At 45.4% G+C, this 16,669-nt stretch overlaps 1 protein-coding gene across 1 annotated transcript in view; it reads left to right on the plus strand.

Annotated features, from left to right (window-relative positions):
* The window catches only part of SLC26A8 (solute carrier family 26 member 8), a 181,841-nt gene that overhangs the window by 77,287 nt on the left and 87,885 nt on the right, over positions 1-16,669 (plus strand). The window contains exon 8 of the mRNA XM_030221729.1: positions 3,951-4,098. Coding sequence (XP_030077589.1) covers positions 3,951-4,098 — 148 coding nt within the window. The remainder of the gene's footprint in view (positions 1-3,950; positions 4,099-16,669) is intronic.

A 16,669-nucleotide genomic window follows, 5' to 3' on the forward strand; every position in this document is an offset into this window, starting at 1 on the left:
ACCCAGATCCCTTTCTTGGTCCGTAACTCCTAACATGGAACCTTGCATGACGTAGCTATAATTCGGGTTCTTTTTTCCCACATGCATCACCTTGCACTTGCTCACATTAAACGTCATCTGACATCTAGCCGCCCAGTCTCCCAGTCTCGTAAGGTCCTTCTGTAATTTTTCACAATCCTGTCGTGAGTTAACGACTTTGAATAACTTTGTGTCATCAGCAAATGTAATTACCTCGCTAGTTACTCCCATCTCTAAATCATTTATAAATATATTAAAAAGTAGCGGTCCTAGCACAGACCCCTGAGGAACCCCACTAACTACCCTTCTCCATTGTGAATACTGCCCATTTAACCTATCCTTCAACCAATTTTTAATCCACAATAAGACTTTTCCCATACTGCCCATTTAACCTATCCTTCAACCAGTTTTTAATCCACAATAAGACTTTTCCTCCTATCCTATGACCCTCCAATTTCCTCTGTAGCCTTTCATGAGGTACCTTTGAAAATCCAGATACACAATATCAACCGGCTCCCCTTTGTCCACATGTTTGTTTACTCCTTCAAAGAATTGAAGTAAATTGGTCAGGCAAGATTTCCCCACACAAAAGCCGTGCTGACTCGGTCTCAGTAATCCATGTCCTTGGATGTGCTCTGTAATTTTGTTTTTTAATAATAGCCTCTACCATTTTCCTCGGCGCCAACGTCAGACTCACCGGTCTATAATTTCCCGGATCTCCCCTGGAACCTTTTTTAAAAATGGGCGTTAAATATTTCACAGATGGGCGACACTGGGGATTACGAGACTGGAGCACGTATTAGATGCAAGGGGGAAGATCCTATCTTTGGGAGCTCTGGGAGTAGGTATAAGTATGAACCATATATTTGCATACCATCAGCTAGCTCACTACGTCCGGTCTTTGGACCAAAGTAAATTGGGGAGTGGTCATGGGTGTAGGCTTAGGGCCTTTTTTGGGATGATCCCAGGAGACAGGTTGTCAGTTTCAAGCTTGCAAAAAGCCATAGGGGAGCTGGAAGGAGAGAGGGACACTTCCGTTATTCGTCAAACATGGGCAGGGGACCTGGGGAAACCGCATTTACAGTTAGATTTCTGTAAACTGATAGCACGTGTCCCTCAGATATCAGTAAATGCAGGCCTTCGGGAGTGCCAATACCGTATCGTGTATAGAGAGCATATATGGCCAAAAGTCAACTGTTCAAATTTGGGGGGGTTACGGACCCGCTATGTATGAAATGTGAGCAGGGGGAGGGTACGTTGGTGCATTCTCTTTGGACATGCCATAAGATTCAGGCTTTTTGGAAACAGTTAATCCAATATCTTGAATCTTTGGTGCATCTCCGGATCCCATTCTCGCCACAGTGGATATTACTGGACAAATATGAAGTATTTAGGCTTCATGGTAAGGGGACCCAGCAGCTCATTCGCAAAGCAAGTCTGGTCGGGAAAAAGATCATAATGGGCGTTTGGACGAATGAGTCTCCACCAGATTTCTGGCATTGGAGGAACAAGTTCCATGACCTTCTCTTAATGGAGCGCAGGGGTGTAGGGTCTTCCCCCAAGAGGCGGAAAGCATTTCTGGCGGTCTAGGAACCCTACATACAATCACTGTCACCTAAAGCTCGCAGCTTAATATTCAATAACCTCTGAAAGGGGAACTCAGTAGGCACACATATGGGGGGAGGAGGGTCATAGGGGGGCATACGAGATTGGTCAATAACCAAAGTATGTGTTAAGACAGCGGTATAGGGCTTTCATGTAATATGTTAAAAATGGGCGTTACATTGATCACCCTCCAATCTTCCGGTACCATGCTCGATTTTAAGGATAAATTGCATATCACTAGCAGTAGCTCCGCAAGCTCATTTTTCAGTTCTATCAGTACTCTAGGATGAATACCATCCGGTCCAGGAGATTTGCTACTCTTCAGTTTGCTGAACTGCCCCATTATGTCCTCCAGGTTTACCGTGAAGTCAGTTAGTTTCTCCGACTCGTCCGCTTGAAATATCATTTCCAACACCGGTATCCCATCCAAATCTTCCTCGGTGAAGACCGAAGCAAAGAATTCATTCAATCTCTCCGCTACGTCTTTGTCTTCCTTGATTGCCCCTTTTACCCCTTGGTCATCCAGCGGCCCAACCGATTCTTTTGCCGGCTTCCTGCTTTTAATATACCGAAAAATTTTTGTCTATGCTTTTTTGCCTCTAATGCTATCTTTTTTTCGTAATCCCTCTTGGCCTTCTTTATCTGTGCCTTGCATTTGCTTTGACACTCCTTATGCTGCTTCTTGTTATTTTCAGACGGTTCCTTCTTCCATTTTCTGAAGGCATTTCTTTTAGCCCTAATAGCTTCCTTCACCTCACTTTTCAAGCAGGCCAGCTGTCTTTTGGAGTTCCATCTTTCTTTTCTAATTTGTGGAATATGTTTGGCCTGGGCCTCCAGGATGGTATTTTTGAACAGCGTCCATGCCTTTGTACAGTTTTTACCCTCTCAGTTGTCCCCCTAAGTTTGTTTTCCACCGTTCTTCTCATTTTATCATAGTCTCCTTTTTTAAAGTTAAATGCTAATGTATTTGACTTCCTGTGTATAGTTACTTCAAGGTTGATATCAAAACTGATCATATTATGATCACTGTTATCAAGCGGCCCCAGTACCATAACGTCCCTCACCAGATCATGCGCTCCACTAAGGACCAAGTCTAGAATTTTTCCTTCTCTCGTCGGCTCCTGCACCAACTGCTCCATAAAGCTGTCCTTGATTTCATCAAGGAATTGTACCTCTCTAGCGTGTCACGAAGTTACATTTACCCAGTCTATATTTGGATAATTGAAGTCACCCATTATTATCACATTGCCCATTTTGTTTGCGTCTCTGATTTCTTTAATCATTTCTGCGTCTACCTGCTCATCCTGGTGAGGCGGACGGTAGTACACTCCTATCACCGTCCTTTTCCCTTTTATACATGGAATTTCAACCCACAATGATTCAAAGGGACAACAAGTGTAAGAAGAAGTATCCGGAGGGAGGATGGTTCAAGAATAGATTTGTCTTATGGTGAAGAAGCATCTGGAGATGACATTGGAGATTTGAGTATGGAAAGTGAGTGTGCAGTCAAATTTAACCCCAAGTAATTTCATACAGGCCGATATTTAAACCACAGGAGTTAGTCTGGCTAACTCGTGTGGTCAGCGCTAAACCTAGATATTCAATGGCAGGCTGTTTCTGGTGACTGGCATTGAATATCCAGTTTATTTTTAGCCGGTTTAAAGTTAACCGGATAAGTCAATATTTACAGATAGCAAGTTACCTTTAAACAGGCTAAAGATATACCAGCTATTTAAGCGACACAATGTGGCCACTTACAATAGCTGGATATGAATTAAATATTTGGGGGATAGCCAGCTATATCGCGCAATATAGCTGGTTGTCTCCTAGGTGCTTACTGGGATACTCAGCAGGGGATAGGGAAGGGGAGCGCTGCGTACGTCTAGTAGCGCTATAGAAATGATTAGTAGTAGTAGAAGTAATGTTGGACATCTGAGGTAGATAAGAAGAGTAAAGGGGATTGCAGACCACTTAAAAAAAGGGGGATGCTGGCCACTGTAGGAAGGCAGGTGAAGGTAGGATGTTTGCCACAGTGGGGAGGAAGTTAAAGGGAGGATGCTAGTTATCTGAGGGGAGTATGGAGGGGAAGGGGATATACTAGACATGGGAAGGTATATGGCCTTGAGCTGCCCATGAAAGCAAAACAGAAGTGTGTGTGGGGGGGGGGGGGGGGGGGGGTGCATGACTGAAAGTTTAGTATCTCTACCTGCTTTAACATCCTTGTTTTCTTAAATATCCTTTTCTTTTCTCACTGTAGTAAGTGCAAAAGATATGCTGAAAATTTCCTGTGTATTAATCAAATTGCTAACATTTTATTGTTCTTTTAGGCCTGTAGCTCCGATAATGCCACAGTTTACCAGCTTACATCTTGTCATTTTTGATGCTATTGCTCTGGCCTTGGTGAGCTACTCCATTCTTCTTTGCATGGGGAGATTATTTGCCTTCAAATATGGTTATGGCATCAACAGCAGCCAGGTCAGCATCAAAATGTGCCCAAGCACCTAAAAAAAACCGCATTGTGCTTCCTTCTTTATGTAACTAATTAAACCAGGTGTCTAAAATATCTATCTATCTATCTCTCTATCTATAGAGAAATAGATACCATTTATATATATATAGATACATATATAGAGAGATAGATAGATATACACTTAAGCAAAGCAGATGGGTCACCAAAACAGTAAACAAACAAGTGATCAAAATGAAATATGCATTTTAAAAGAAAAAAATACAATGTGCCTCACAGTCAGTGCAATTTTTCTAGCAATAAAGGTGCCGGTACTCAAACACAGTCACCCTTCAGGGGTGGGGTGATCACTGAGGGACCCACCCCACAATAGCCAGGCCCCCTGCAACCAGTCACAGAATCTGTGACAAGGAAGAAATGGTATGTAGAGCCTGAGCTTTTTCATTAAAACTTGGGGTTCATGGGTCAATTTTAGCAGTCAATGGAAAAGGTGCCCCCAAGTACTCCCTCAAAAAAAAAAGCCCTGCTCACAGTTACTTCCCCGACACGAGTACTAGTGTACCTAAATTCAGCTGAATCTTATGGACTATACATGCTGCATAATTATCAAGAAAATGCTATGTTTATATCATAGGACAATGCTGTTTTTATCTATGAATGAATCTTGCTGCCTATCCTATTAAGTGCTATGGTGGCATTTCTATAAATGTTAGGTGCCATTCACATGTCCAAAATCAACATCTACCCATACAAAAGCCAGAAACTCATTAAGGGGATATTCCTAAATTCAGGTGCTTAGCTATGTGGGCCCTGGCTGAATATTGTCTGGGACCCAAATAACAAAACAAAAAAAATAACAGAGGCCCTAAAATCCCCACTCCTCTGATACCGATCTCCCTTCTCCTGTCATAGGACTCCAAGCCCTCATCTCCCCCCCCCCCCCCCCCCGGCCCTCCAACATGCAGAATAGGCCCTCCAGGCATATCTGCAATCCCTGGTGCTCCAGCTGGATGCGATGGAGACAGAAGTGAAGCCCACTCGCTCCTGCTCCTAATGGCTGCCTTCCCAAAATGGATGTCATGACCTCTAGCAGCAGCCTTGCAGTACCTCAGTACATCGGTTTCTGATATATTGATCGCTCCATTATAGCTCTTTCCTCCCTTTCTTTCTTTTCTGCTTCTGTCCACTCAAATTTCTCACCCTTCAGTCCTCCATTTCTTTTTTATTTGTCATCTACCTGTCAACTTTCCATCTTCTTCTTTCACTCCCTAGATCTCCCATTCCCAGTTTCACGCCTTGTCTAGTTTCCTATTCCCTTCCACCATCTACTTCCCATTACCACATTTCCAGCCATAGCATCTTCCACGTAGTTCCACCATTCCCAGTATCTTCCCTCCCCCTCCTTCTATATTAATCAGCCAATAGTGTTACCAGTGTTTTGTCTGTCACCTCATACTAGTGATCATGAACAGAGGCTTCAGACAGTCTGCAGAAGAGTACTCCAGATATACTTTCAGAGGAGAACATCCTCTAGCAGATCTTCTAAGCCATTTTTGACCTTTGATCCAAAAAAATAAGAAACCTCTATCATCTTGGTTTTCAGACTGCATAGCTTCCTGTTATTAGAAAGCAAGTCATCAAGCATTGTAAAGAGTCACTGCTCATCAACTCAGAGCTGTAGCAAGAATGAAGACTCAGCTTCAGAGAACTTCTACAGCAGACATTTGTAAAGCAGCCACTTGGTCCTCCATACATACATTCTCCGAACATTATTGTCTTGCTCAACCATTTTTTCAGGACAAAAATTTTGGTCAAGCAGTATTTGTAGACTTTGTTGTTTAATGCTTTTACCTTCTTTTTTCCTCTATGAAGGCTTGGGTTTTAAGATTTAAAAAAGAGAGGAGAAAAGCAATTTAAATTTTCTGACCCATTGCTAGGGAGTCACCAGGAAGAAAATAGAGTTGCATACCTGTAAAAGATGTTTCTCCGAGTTCAGCAGAATCCCACAGCCATACATTCTCTCCTGTTCTAACCCAGGCTGAAGTGTGCTATGATTTTTTATTTATTTTATTTGTTACATTTGTATCCCACATTTTCCCACCTATTTGCAGGTTCAATGTGCCTTACATAGTACCGTGAAGCATTCACCGTCTCTGGTAGAGAAACAAATACAAAATGGTGTTATGGTCGACTAAGAATCATGTGTTACAGACACATTAGAGAATCACACTGATGGCAACATAGGCCCTGGAACAGGTGGAGTCATAGGTAACATGGCTCTCCCCCACTTCCAAATTTTGCTACTCTTTCTCTCTCCCCAGGATGCCATTTGTGCATGCTTAAGGCTGGCTGGCTGACATCTGTCTCCTCTGAAACAAGAAATTTGAAGAGGCGGGAGCCAGCAGGCCTTGAGCATTTCTCGGCTCTGCACTGGGCTGTCCATGTGATGTCTCTGACATAGCTTATAGAGATGCCACCTCAGGGAAGCATGGTAAGAGAATAAATACCTCGCGGACACAGCAGGTAAGAGAAGAAATGCTGAAGATGGTGGTAGGAGGGGGCAGTTTGAATGCTGGACATCACTTGTGGAGAGGGGGGATGAAGAAAAGGAGAGAGATGCTGAAAGGGAAGGAAAGAATAAAGAGACTGAAAAGAGGAGAAAGAGGGGAGCAGAAGGGAGAGATGCTGAAGATAATGAGGATTTGAGAGGAAGGAAATGAGAGAGATGTTGGAAAGCATGGGGGTGGAATGCTGGACACCACAGGGGGTTGAATGATGGACTCCAAAGGCAGAAGGGTGAGGGAAGGATACAGATGATGGAGTGAAAAGAGGGAGGGCAGGGGAAGAGAGAAAGATGCTGGAGACCATAGGGAATAGAAAGGGAGGGAAGGAAAGAGATGCTGCAGACCATGGAGTGGGTAGAATGGTGGTCACTACAGGCAGGGGGAGGGAGAAGGAGAGATGCTGAATGGGGAAGGGAAGGAAAGAGGTGCTGGAAACCATGGGGGAGGGATGATAGGTGCTGAAAACCATGGGGGAGGGAAAGAGATGCTGTAGACTGAGGGGTTGAGAAGAAGGGAAAGACAGAGATGATGGATAAGATGGGGAAAAGGGAGTAGGGAAGGAGAGAAATGATGGACACCATGAGTCGTGGGGAGGTTGAGAGGGAGAGAATGCCATAGGAAGGGAGTAGGATGTTATGGAAGGTTTGGGGGCGGAGCTTGGACATCCCCAAACCAAAAAGTGTTCCGCTGCCCCTGGATGGCAATTGAGAAGACAGTACCGCAGGAACTCCTACACATCCTCAGAAAGCTTTTTTGGAAGCTTTTCTGAGCTTAAGGAAGCTAACTCTGGTTTTGCTGCATCCCGATGATGTCACCCAACTCTATCACTGTGGGATTCTGCTGTCTATAGAGAAAAATCATTCTAGGTATGCAACTCCGTTTTCCTTTTTTATAACAAACTAGTAAAAAAGGCCTGTTTCTGATACAAATGAAACAGGCGCTAGCAAGGTTTTCCTCGGAGTGTGTATGTTTGAGAGATTGTGTGTGATAGTGACTGTGTGAGAGAGAGAGAGAGTGAATGTGCGAGTGTGTCTGTGTGAGAGAGAGTGTGTGTCTATGTGTGAGATTGGAAGTGTGTGCCAGGGGCGCCCCCCCTCCCTCCCAGTTCCAGGATCCTCCCTCCCTCCCTCCCTCCGAGTTCCATGGTCATCCTTCTCAGTTCCAGGGTCGTCCCCCCTCCCTCCCTCCAAGTTCCTGGGTCGTCCCCCCTCCCTTCCTCCCTCCTTCCCTTCCAATTCCAGGCCCCCTCCATCCGGTTTTTAAAAGTCATCTTCACTTACCAAGTCTGGGTTACGGCTGCGGGCAGTAGCGGTAAAACGCGTGCAGGTTCGGCCCTTCTCTCTCTTTCTCAGCTGTGGTCCCGCCCTTGCGGAAACAGGAAATGAGGGTGGGACCACAGCTGAGAGAGAGAAAAGGGCTGAGCCTGCACATCTTTTACCACTGCTGGCGGCACACAAACGCCAGGAACCGCCTACAAACCCTTCACTGCCACGGAGTCAGCTTCAGAACGTTGGAGGTGCTTTTTATTATAGTAGATGTATTTATTTATTTATTAGGATTTATTTACCGCCTTTTTGAAGGAATTCACTTAAGGTGGTGTACAGCATGAGTAAGTGCAATATAAGTAATCGACCATTACAGCAGTAAAAATATTCAAAGAACAATACAAAGTGTGGCATAATATGCTATATTACAATGTCAACACAATACACAATAGAACATTTTAATAGCACAGGATGTAAGCATAGACAGATAAGACAGATAGATAAGAGTATCAGGAGTAATAAAATAAGGTACTAATTTAAAGAAAGTTGCAATTGAGGTCAGAAAGGTGCTTGCATATTATCTTAGCTAAGGGTAGGAGTGGATAAACATGTCCTACAATAGTATGTGCAGCCGGTGTCATTGTGTGTGTGTGTATGGCTGGCAGATAATTAGTTACTTCTTCCATTAAATGCCTGATTCAAGAGCCAAGCTTTCACCTGCTTCCTGAAGTAGAGATATGTTTGTGTTAGGCAAAGCCTTTCAGAGTGCATTCCAGTGTGGGGGCTACTCTGGAGAAGGCTCACTTGCAGGTATCGCATCATGTAATATCCTTTGGAGAAGGTGTGATTATGGATACTCCTTGGGACGATCTTAGTGACCTTGGAGGAGTGTAGAGGGTGATCCTGTTCTTCAAGTACTCTGGGCCATTTGCTTTAAGGGCCTTGAAGATCAAACATAGAGTGTGCATACAATCTTCTATTAGTCTTGCTGCAGCATTCTGAATCAATTGGAGCTGCTGCAGGCCATTTGTAGTCAGACCAGTGTAGAGTGCATTACAGTAATCCAGTTTTGATGCTATCATGGCATGCACAACTGAGACAAGATTTGCCTTCTCAATGTAAGGAGACGGGCAGCATAGTTGTCGCCAGTGTTAGAAGCTGCTCTTGAAGGTTGCTTGGATTTGGGGGATCAGAGTAAGTGTAGAATCTAGCTGTATTCCAAGGTTCCTGACTTGTGATTTAAGGGGGAGTTAATAATTCCCCAAAGAGACTTTGATGTCAGATATGTGCCCACTTGTGTTAGGGACCCAGAGAAACTTGGTTTTACTTTGGGTTCAGGCATAGTTTGTTGTTTTTAGCTTATTCTTGAATTGATATTAGACAAGTAGTCAGTGATGCACTTAGGGAGTAGAAATCCACGGGAGACATATGTGTTAGGTGGTGAGAGTCTGATAGGTACGGACGGGGAGAGGGATCTTGGGGTGCTAAGACGACGAAACCATATACTATATAAACTAAAAGACACTTTTATATTAGGCTAATATCCTTAATACTGTAGCAAGTTTTAAATTATTGAAAAACTCAAAAACACTAAGATGGAGTCAGCAGTCCAGTAGCGAGAGGGGTGCTATCCAGTCTTTTGCATTGAGTGTCACATGTATGATTATCTCCCAGTTGGTGAGATGTCATATGTGTGTGCCCTATGCAAAGAGCTCCTAGCTCTTAGAGAACGTGCCCGTTCTCTTGAGGCTAGAGTAGCAAACTTGGTGGAGCTGAGGGAGACAGAGAGGTACATAGAGGAGACCTACAGGGATGTTGTAGAGAAGTCCCACCTCCAGTCTGGTAGCCCTTGTGCTACCCTGGAGGAGGGAGATCTCCTAGAAGGAGAGCATCACCCTGGTGAAGTAGAAAGTACTCCTGTAGCCAGGACCTGCCCACCAGGGGATGTACTATCCTCTCGCACTGAGGATATGTCTCCAAGTGCTGCCCAGGAGGGAAAGGTTAGGACAGCTGTTGTAGTTGGTGATTCGATCATTAGGCATATAGATAGCTGGGTGGTTAGTGGACGTGAGGATCGCCTGGTGACTTGCCTGCCTGATGCGAAGGTGGCGGACCCCATGCGTCACCTAGATAGGATTCTAGATAGTGCTGGGGAGGAGTCCGCTGTCTTGGTACATGTGGGTACCAATGACGTAGGAAAATGTGGGAAAGAGGTTCTGGAAGCCAAATTTAGGCTCTTAGGTAGAAAGCTCAAATCCAGATCCTCTAGGGTAGCATTTTCTGAAATGCTACCTGTTCCACGCGCAGGGCCCAAGAGACAGGCAGAGCTCCGGAGTCTCAATGCGTGGATGAGACGATGGTGCAGGGAGGAGGGTTTTAGATTTGTTAGGAACTGGGCAGCATTCTGGGGAAGGGGGAGCCTATTCCGAAAGGATGGGCTCCACTTTAGCCAGGGTGAGACCAGGCTGCTGGCGTCGGCATTTAAAAAGGAGATAGAGCAGCTTTTAAACTAGAAATGGGGGGAAGGCCGACAGTCGCTCAAAAGCGCATGGTTCGGGAATAAGGTATCTTGCAAAGATACCTCACAAACAGGGAAGATAGGGTTTCTGGATAGTGAGGTTGCACAACAGACCGTGGTAGGCCAGGTGCCCTTAAATAAAACTAAAGATCAGACAAAAGATGGCAAATCATTAGTGTCCAGTATCATAGTATCATAGTAGATGACGGCAGAAAAAGACCTGCACGGTCCATCCAGTCTGCCCAACAAGATAAACTCACATGTGCTACTTTTTGTGTATACCTTACCTTGATTTGTACCTGTCCTTTTCCGGGCTCAGACCGTATAAGTCTGCCCAGCACTATCCCCGCCTCCCACCACCGGTTCTGGCACAGACTGTATAAGTCTGGCCAGCACTATCCCCGCCTCCAAACCCCCAGTCCCGCCTCCCACCACCAGACAAAAGATGGCAAATCATTAGTGTCCAGTACTAAGCATCATGCAAATAGGAACAACAAACATACTTTGAAATGTCTATATGTAAATGCTAGGAGTCTAAGAAATAAGATGGGAGAGTTGGAATATATTGCACTAAATGAAAAATTGGATATAATAGGCATTACTGAGACCTGATGGAAGGAGGATAACCAGTGGGACACTGTCATACCGGGATACAAAATATATCGTAGTGATAGGGTGGACCGGACTGGTGGAGGGGTAGCATTGTATATTAACGAAAGCCTTGACTCAGATAGATTACAAATTCAGCAGGACACAAATCACACCCTTGAATCATTGTGGGTTGAAATTCCATGTATAAAAGGGAAAAGGACGGTGATAGGAGTGTACTACCGTCCGCCTCGCCAGGATGAGCAGGTAGACGGAGAAATGATAAAAGAAATCAGAGACGCAAACAAAATGGGCAATGTGATAATAATGGGTGACTTCAATTATCCAAATATAGACTGGGTAAATGTAACATCGGGACACGCTAGAGAGGTACAATTCCTTGATGAAATCAAGGACAGCTTTATGGAGCAGCTGGTGCAGGAGCTGACGAGAGAAGGAAACATTCTAGACTTGGTCCTTAGTGGAGCGCATGATCTGGTGAGGGACGTTATGGTACTGGGGCCGCTTGATAACAGTGATCATAATATGATCAGTTTTGATATCAGCCTTGAAGTAACTATACACAGGAAGTCAAATACATTAGCATTTAACTTTAAAAAAGGAGACTATGATAAAATGAGAAGAACGGTGGAAAACAAACTTAGGGGGACAACTGAGAGAGTAAAAACTGTACAACAGGTGTGGACGCTGTTCAAAAATACCATCCTGGAGGCCCAGGCCAAACATATTCCACAAATCAGAAAAGAAAGACAGAACTCCAAAAGACAGCCGGCCTGGTTGAAAAGTGAGGTGAAGGAAGCTATTAGGGCTAAAAGAAATGCCTTCAGAAAATGGAAGAAGGAACCGTCTGAAAATAACAAGAAGCAGCATAAGGAGTGTCAAAGCAAATGCAAGGCGCAGATAAAGAAGGCCAAGAGGGATTACGAAAAAAAGATAGCATTAGAGGCAAAAAAGCATAGTAAAAAATTTTTTCGGTATATTAAAAGCAGGAAGCCGGCAAAAGAATCGGTTGGGCCGCTGGATGACCGAGGGGTAAAAGGGGCGATCAAGGAAGACAAAGACGTAGCGGAGAGATTGAATGAATTCTTTGCTTCGGTCTTCACCGAGGAAGATTTGGGTGGGATACCGGTGTTGGAAATGATATTTCAAGCGGACGAGTCGGAGAAACTTGCTGACTTCATGGTAAACCTGGAGGACGTAATGGGACAGTTCAGCAAACTGAAGAGTAGCAAATCTCCTGGACCGGATGGTATTCATCCTAGAGTACTGATAGAACTGAAAAATGAGCTTGCGGTGCTACTTTCAGTACCCTTCTCCACCACCGCCAACTCCAGACTCCGCCCTTTTTCCCTCGCCTCACCCCACGCTTGGAACAAACTCCCCAAGCCCATACGCCAAGCCCCCTCCCTGCCCATCTTCAAATCTCTGCTTAAAGCCCACCTCTTCAATGTCACCTTCGGCACCTAACCTCTACACCTCTGCCCAGGAAACCTAGACTGCCCAACTTGACATTTCGTTACTTAGATTGTAAGCTCCTTTGAGCAGGGACCGTCCTTCTTTGTTTATTTTGTACAGCGCTGCGTAACCCTAGTAGCGCTCTAGAAATGTTAAGTAGTAGTAGTAGTAGTAGTACTGCTAGTGATATGCAATTTATCCTTAAAATCGAGCGTGGTACCGGAAGATTGGAGGGTGGCCAATGTAACGCCCATTTTTAAAAAAGGTTCCAGGGGAGATCCGGGAAATTATAGACCGGTGAGTCTGATGTTGGTGCCGGGGAAAATGGTAGAGGCTATTATTAAAAACAAAATTACAGAGCACATCCAAGGACATGGATTACTGAGACCGAGTCAGCACGGCTTTTGTGTGGGGAAATCTTGCCTGACCAATTTACTTCAATTCTTTGAAGGAGTAAACAAACATGTGGACAAAGGGGAGCCGGTTGATATTGTGTATCTGGATTTTCAAAGGTACCTCATGAAAGGCTACAGAGGAAATTGGAGGGTCATGGGATAGGAGGAAAAGTCTTATTGTGGATTAAAAACTGGTTGAAGGATAGGAAACAGAGAGTGGGGTTAAATGGGCAGTATTCACAATGGAGAAGGGTAGTTAGTGGGGTTCCTCAGGGGTCTGTGCTAGGACCGCTACTTTTTAATATATTTATAAATGATTTAGAGATGGGAGTAACTAGCGAGGTAATTACATTTGCTGACGACACAAAGTTATTCAAAGTCGTTAACTCACGACAGGATTGTGAAAAATTACAGAAGGACCTTACGAGACTGGGAGACTGGGCGGCTAGATGGCAGATGACGTTTAATGTGAACAAGTGCAAGGTGATGCATGTGGGAAAAAAGAACCCGAATTATAGCTACGTCATGCAAGGTTCCACGTTAGGAGTTACGGACCAAGAAAGGGATCTGGGTGTCGTCGTCGTCGATAATACACTGAAACCTTCTGCTCATTGTGTTGCTGCGGCTCGGAAAGCGAATAGAATGTTGGGTATTATTAGGAAAGGTGTCATGTTTACAAAACTGGAAACTAGGTTGTGAGCCCTTGGGCCACTGCTGAGGAGCGGCAGTGGCAGGCAAAACCACACCACGCTAGAAACAGGGCAAATCTCAGGCAAGCAGTTAGGCTTCCCCTGCACTTGGCCACTTTTCACCAAGAGTTGAGCTCTGGGCTTCAGGTGGCCGGCAGGACTTGCTGGACAGGGCAGGACTGGATAACAGCAAGGTAGCACAGGGTCTGAGGGTCAGAGGGGAAAGGGAGGAACATGGGCAGCAAGGCAGGAGACTGGGCATGGAAGGGAAAGCTAAAGGGCAGAACAGAAAGCTGCAGAACAGCCACTAAACAGGGAACAAACACTGACTAACAAGACACAGAATTAAGAGCTGCAAGCAGCCCCAAAGCCAGAACACAGACAAGCAGAAACTAAACACAGAATTACAAACAAGAAACCAGGCAAGGAAAGCAAGTAAAACCTAAATTAAACTAAACACAGACTAACTAGAAACAGGCAAGAATCTCAGGCAAACAACCGGACTAGCAGAAGTGCAACAAGCACCAACATACCAGGGCCTTAGACGCAATGCAAAGGCAAGCAGAGAGATTTCAGAATGGCTAATAAGCCCTGCAGCAGCTGAGGCTTCAGCTGCAGCAATCACCAGGCAGCTACGAGTGCTGTGCAGGGCCAAACAAGACAGACAAATCTGGCAGCCTGGAAGATCCGGACTGGACTAGGCTAAAGTCTGGACCGGGTAGGAACAGCAAGACAGTCTATTGCAGTTCATAGCAGCCACCGGTTCTGGCCACCAGAGGGCAAGGTGAGCACAGACGTGGCAAAAGGTATGAAAAAGTTTGATTCCCACTTCAGGCACAGGCAGCTCCTTGTGACTCTGGGCAAGTCACTTAACCCTCCATTGCCCCATGTAAGCCGCATTGAGCCTGGCATGAGTGGGAAAGCGCAGGGTACAAATGTAACAAAAAAAAACAGGTGTGAGGGTGTTATAATGCCGTTATATCCCTCCATGGTGCGACCGCACCTTGAGTATTGTGTTCAATTCTGGTCGCCGCATCTCAAGAAAGATATAGTGGAATTGGAGAAGGTGCAGCGAAGGGCGACTAAAATGATAGCGGGGATGGGACGACTTCCCTAAGAAGAAAGACTAAGGAGGCTAGGGCTTTTCAGCTTGGAGAAGAGACGGCTGAGGGGAGACATGATAGAGGTATATAAAATAATGAGTGGAGTGGAACAGGTGGATGTGAAGTGTCTGTTCATGCTTTCCAAAAATACTAGGATTAGGGGGCATGTGATGAAACTACAGTGTAGTAAATTTAAAACAAATTGGAGAAACATTTTCTTCACCCAACGCGTAATTAAACTCTGGAATTCATTGCCGGAGAATGTGGTGAAGGCGGTTAGCTTGGCAGAGTTTTAAAACGGGTTAGATGGTTTCCTAAAGGACAAGTCCATAAACCACTACTAAATGGACTTGGGAAAAATCCATAATTCCAGGAATAACATGTATAGAATGTTTGTTCGTTTGGGAAGCTTGCCGGGTGCCCTTGGCCTGGATTGGCCGCTGTTGTGGACAGGATGCTGAGCTCGATGGACCCTTGGTCTTTTACCAGTGTGGCATTACTTATGTACTTATGAAACAGTGTGACAAGGCGGTGGCCGTAACTAGAAGGTTGCTAGGCTGTATATTTTATTTTTATTTTTTTATTACATTTGTACCCCGTACTTTCCCACTCATGGCAGGCTCAATGCGGCTTACATATTGTATACAGGTACTTATTTGTACCTGGGGCAATGGAGGGTTAAGTGACTTGCCCAGAGTCACAAGGAGCTGCCTATGCCTGAAGAGGGAATTGAACTCAGTTCCCCAGGACCAAAGTCCACCACCCTAACCACTAGGCCACTCCTAGTGACCAGCAGAAGAAAAGAAGTTTTAATGCCCCTGTATAAGTTGTTGGTGGGGCCCCACCTGGAGTATTGTGTTCAATTTTGGAGGTTGTATCTTGCTAAGGATGTAAAAAGAATTGAAGCGGTGCAAACAAAAGCTACGAGAATCGCATGGGATTTGCGTTACAAGACATATGAGGAGAGACTTGCTGACCTGAACATGTATACCTGGAGGAAAGGAGAAACAGGGATGATATGATACAGACGTTCAAATATTTGAAAGGTATTAATCCACAAATGAACCTTTTCCGGAGATGGGAAGGCGGTAGAACTAGAGGACATGAAATGAAATTGAAGGGGGGCAGACTCAAGAAAAATGTCAGGAAGTATTTTTTCACAGAGAGAGTGGTGGATGCTGTCACGTCTCTCGTGGAACCTTGGGTTAGTGAGCCCTTGGGGCACTGACGCAGGGTGGCAGCGGCAGGAGAATCACCCAAACTCAGACAAGGCAGAACAGACGTACCAGCAAACCCAGGACTGGAACTACCAGGCGGAGACTGCAGCCAAGGCAACTCAAGCTGGAGCAAGCAGGACAGGAATTCAGCCTAAACTTCACCTGTACTTGACCGCCGTTCCTCAGGGGCTGAGCCCCTGGGTGCAGGCGGCCGACAGGACTTACCGGACAGGGCTGGAAGGCAGAACTGCAGGAAACAGCAGCCGGCTGGCGAACAGCAGGTAACTTCCAGAAAACACACCGGGGTTCCAGGCAGGCAGCAAGCAGCAGAATAAACCAGAATACAAGCTGGGTCTGGGCGGGCAGTAGACAGAAGAATAAACCAGGAGACAAGCAGGGTCAAAGCCACAACCAGGAAATAGCACAGCAGCACTGCAACAAACTCTCACCAAAGGAAACTCCTCTGAGGACCTCTGTTGCAAGGCAAACTAGAGACCTTCCCAGGTGGTCAATAAAGGCAGCATACAAGGGAGTTCACCAGGTACGGGTACTGCTTAGTTCCAAAAACCTCCCAAAACAATCTGGAAGGCTGGAAGATCCGGACCGGACCAGCATATCTTCTGGAACATGGGAAACGGTAAGCCATCAGTTCACAGCAGCCACCAGGTCTAACCACCGGGGGGCGAGGTGACTGAGAGCAAGGAACCTGGGCACAACCGTGACAGATGCTTGGAATGCCTTCCCGCGGGAGGTGGTGGGGATGA

This window comes from Microcaecilia unicolor, chromosome 12, assembly GCF_901765095.1.
Source record: "Microcaecilia unicolor chromosome 12, aMicUni1.1, whole genome shotgun sequence".
Lineage (NCBI taxonomy): Eukaryota > Metazoa > Chordata > Amphibia > Gymnophiona > Siphonopidae > Microcaecilia > Microcaecilia unicolor.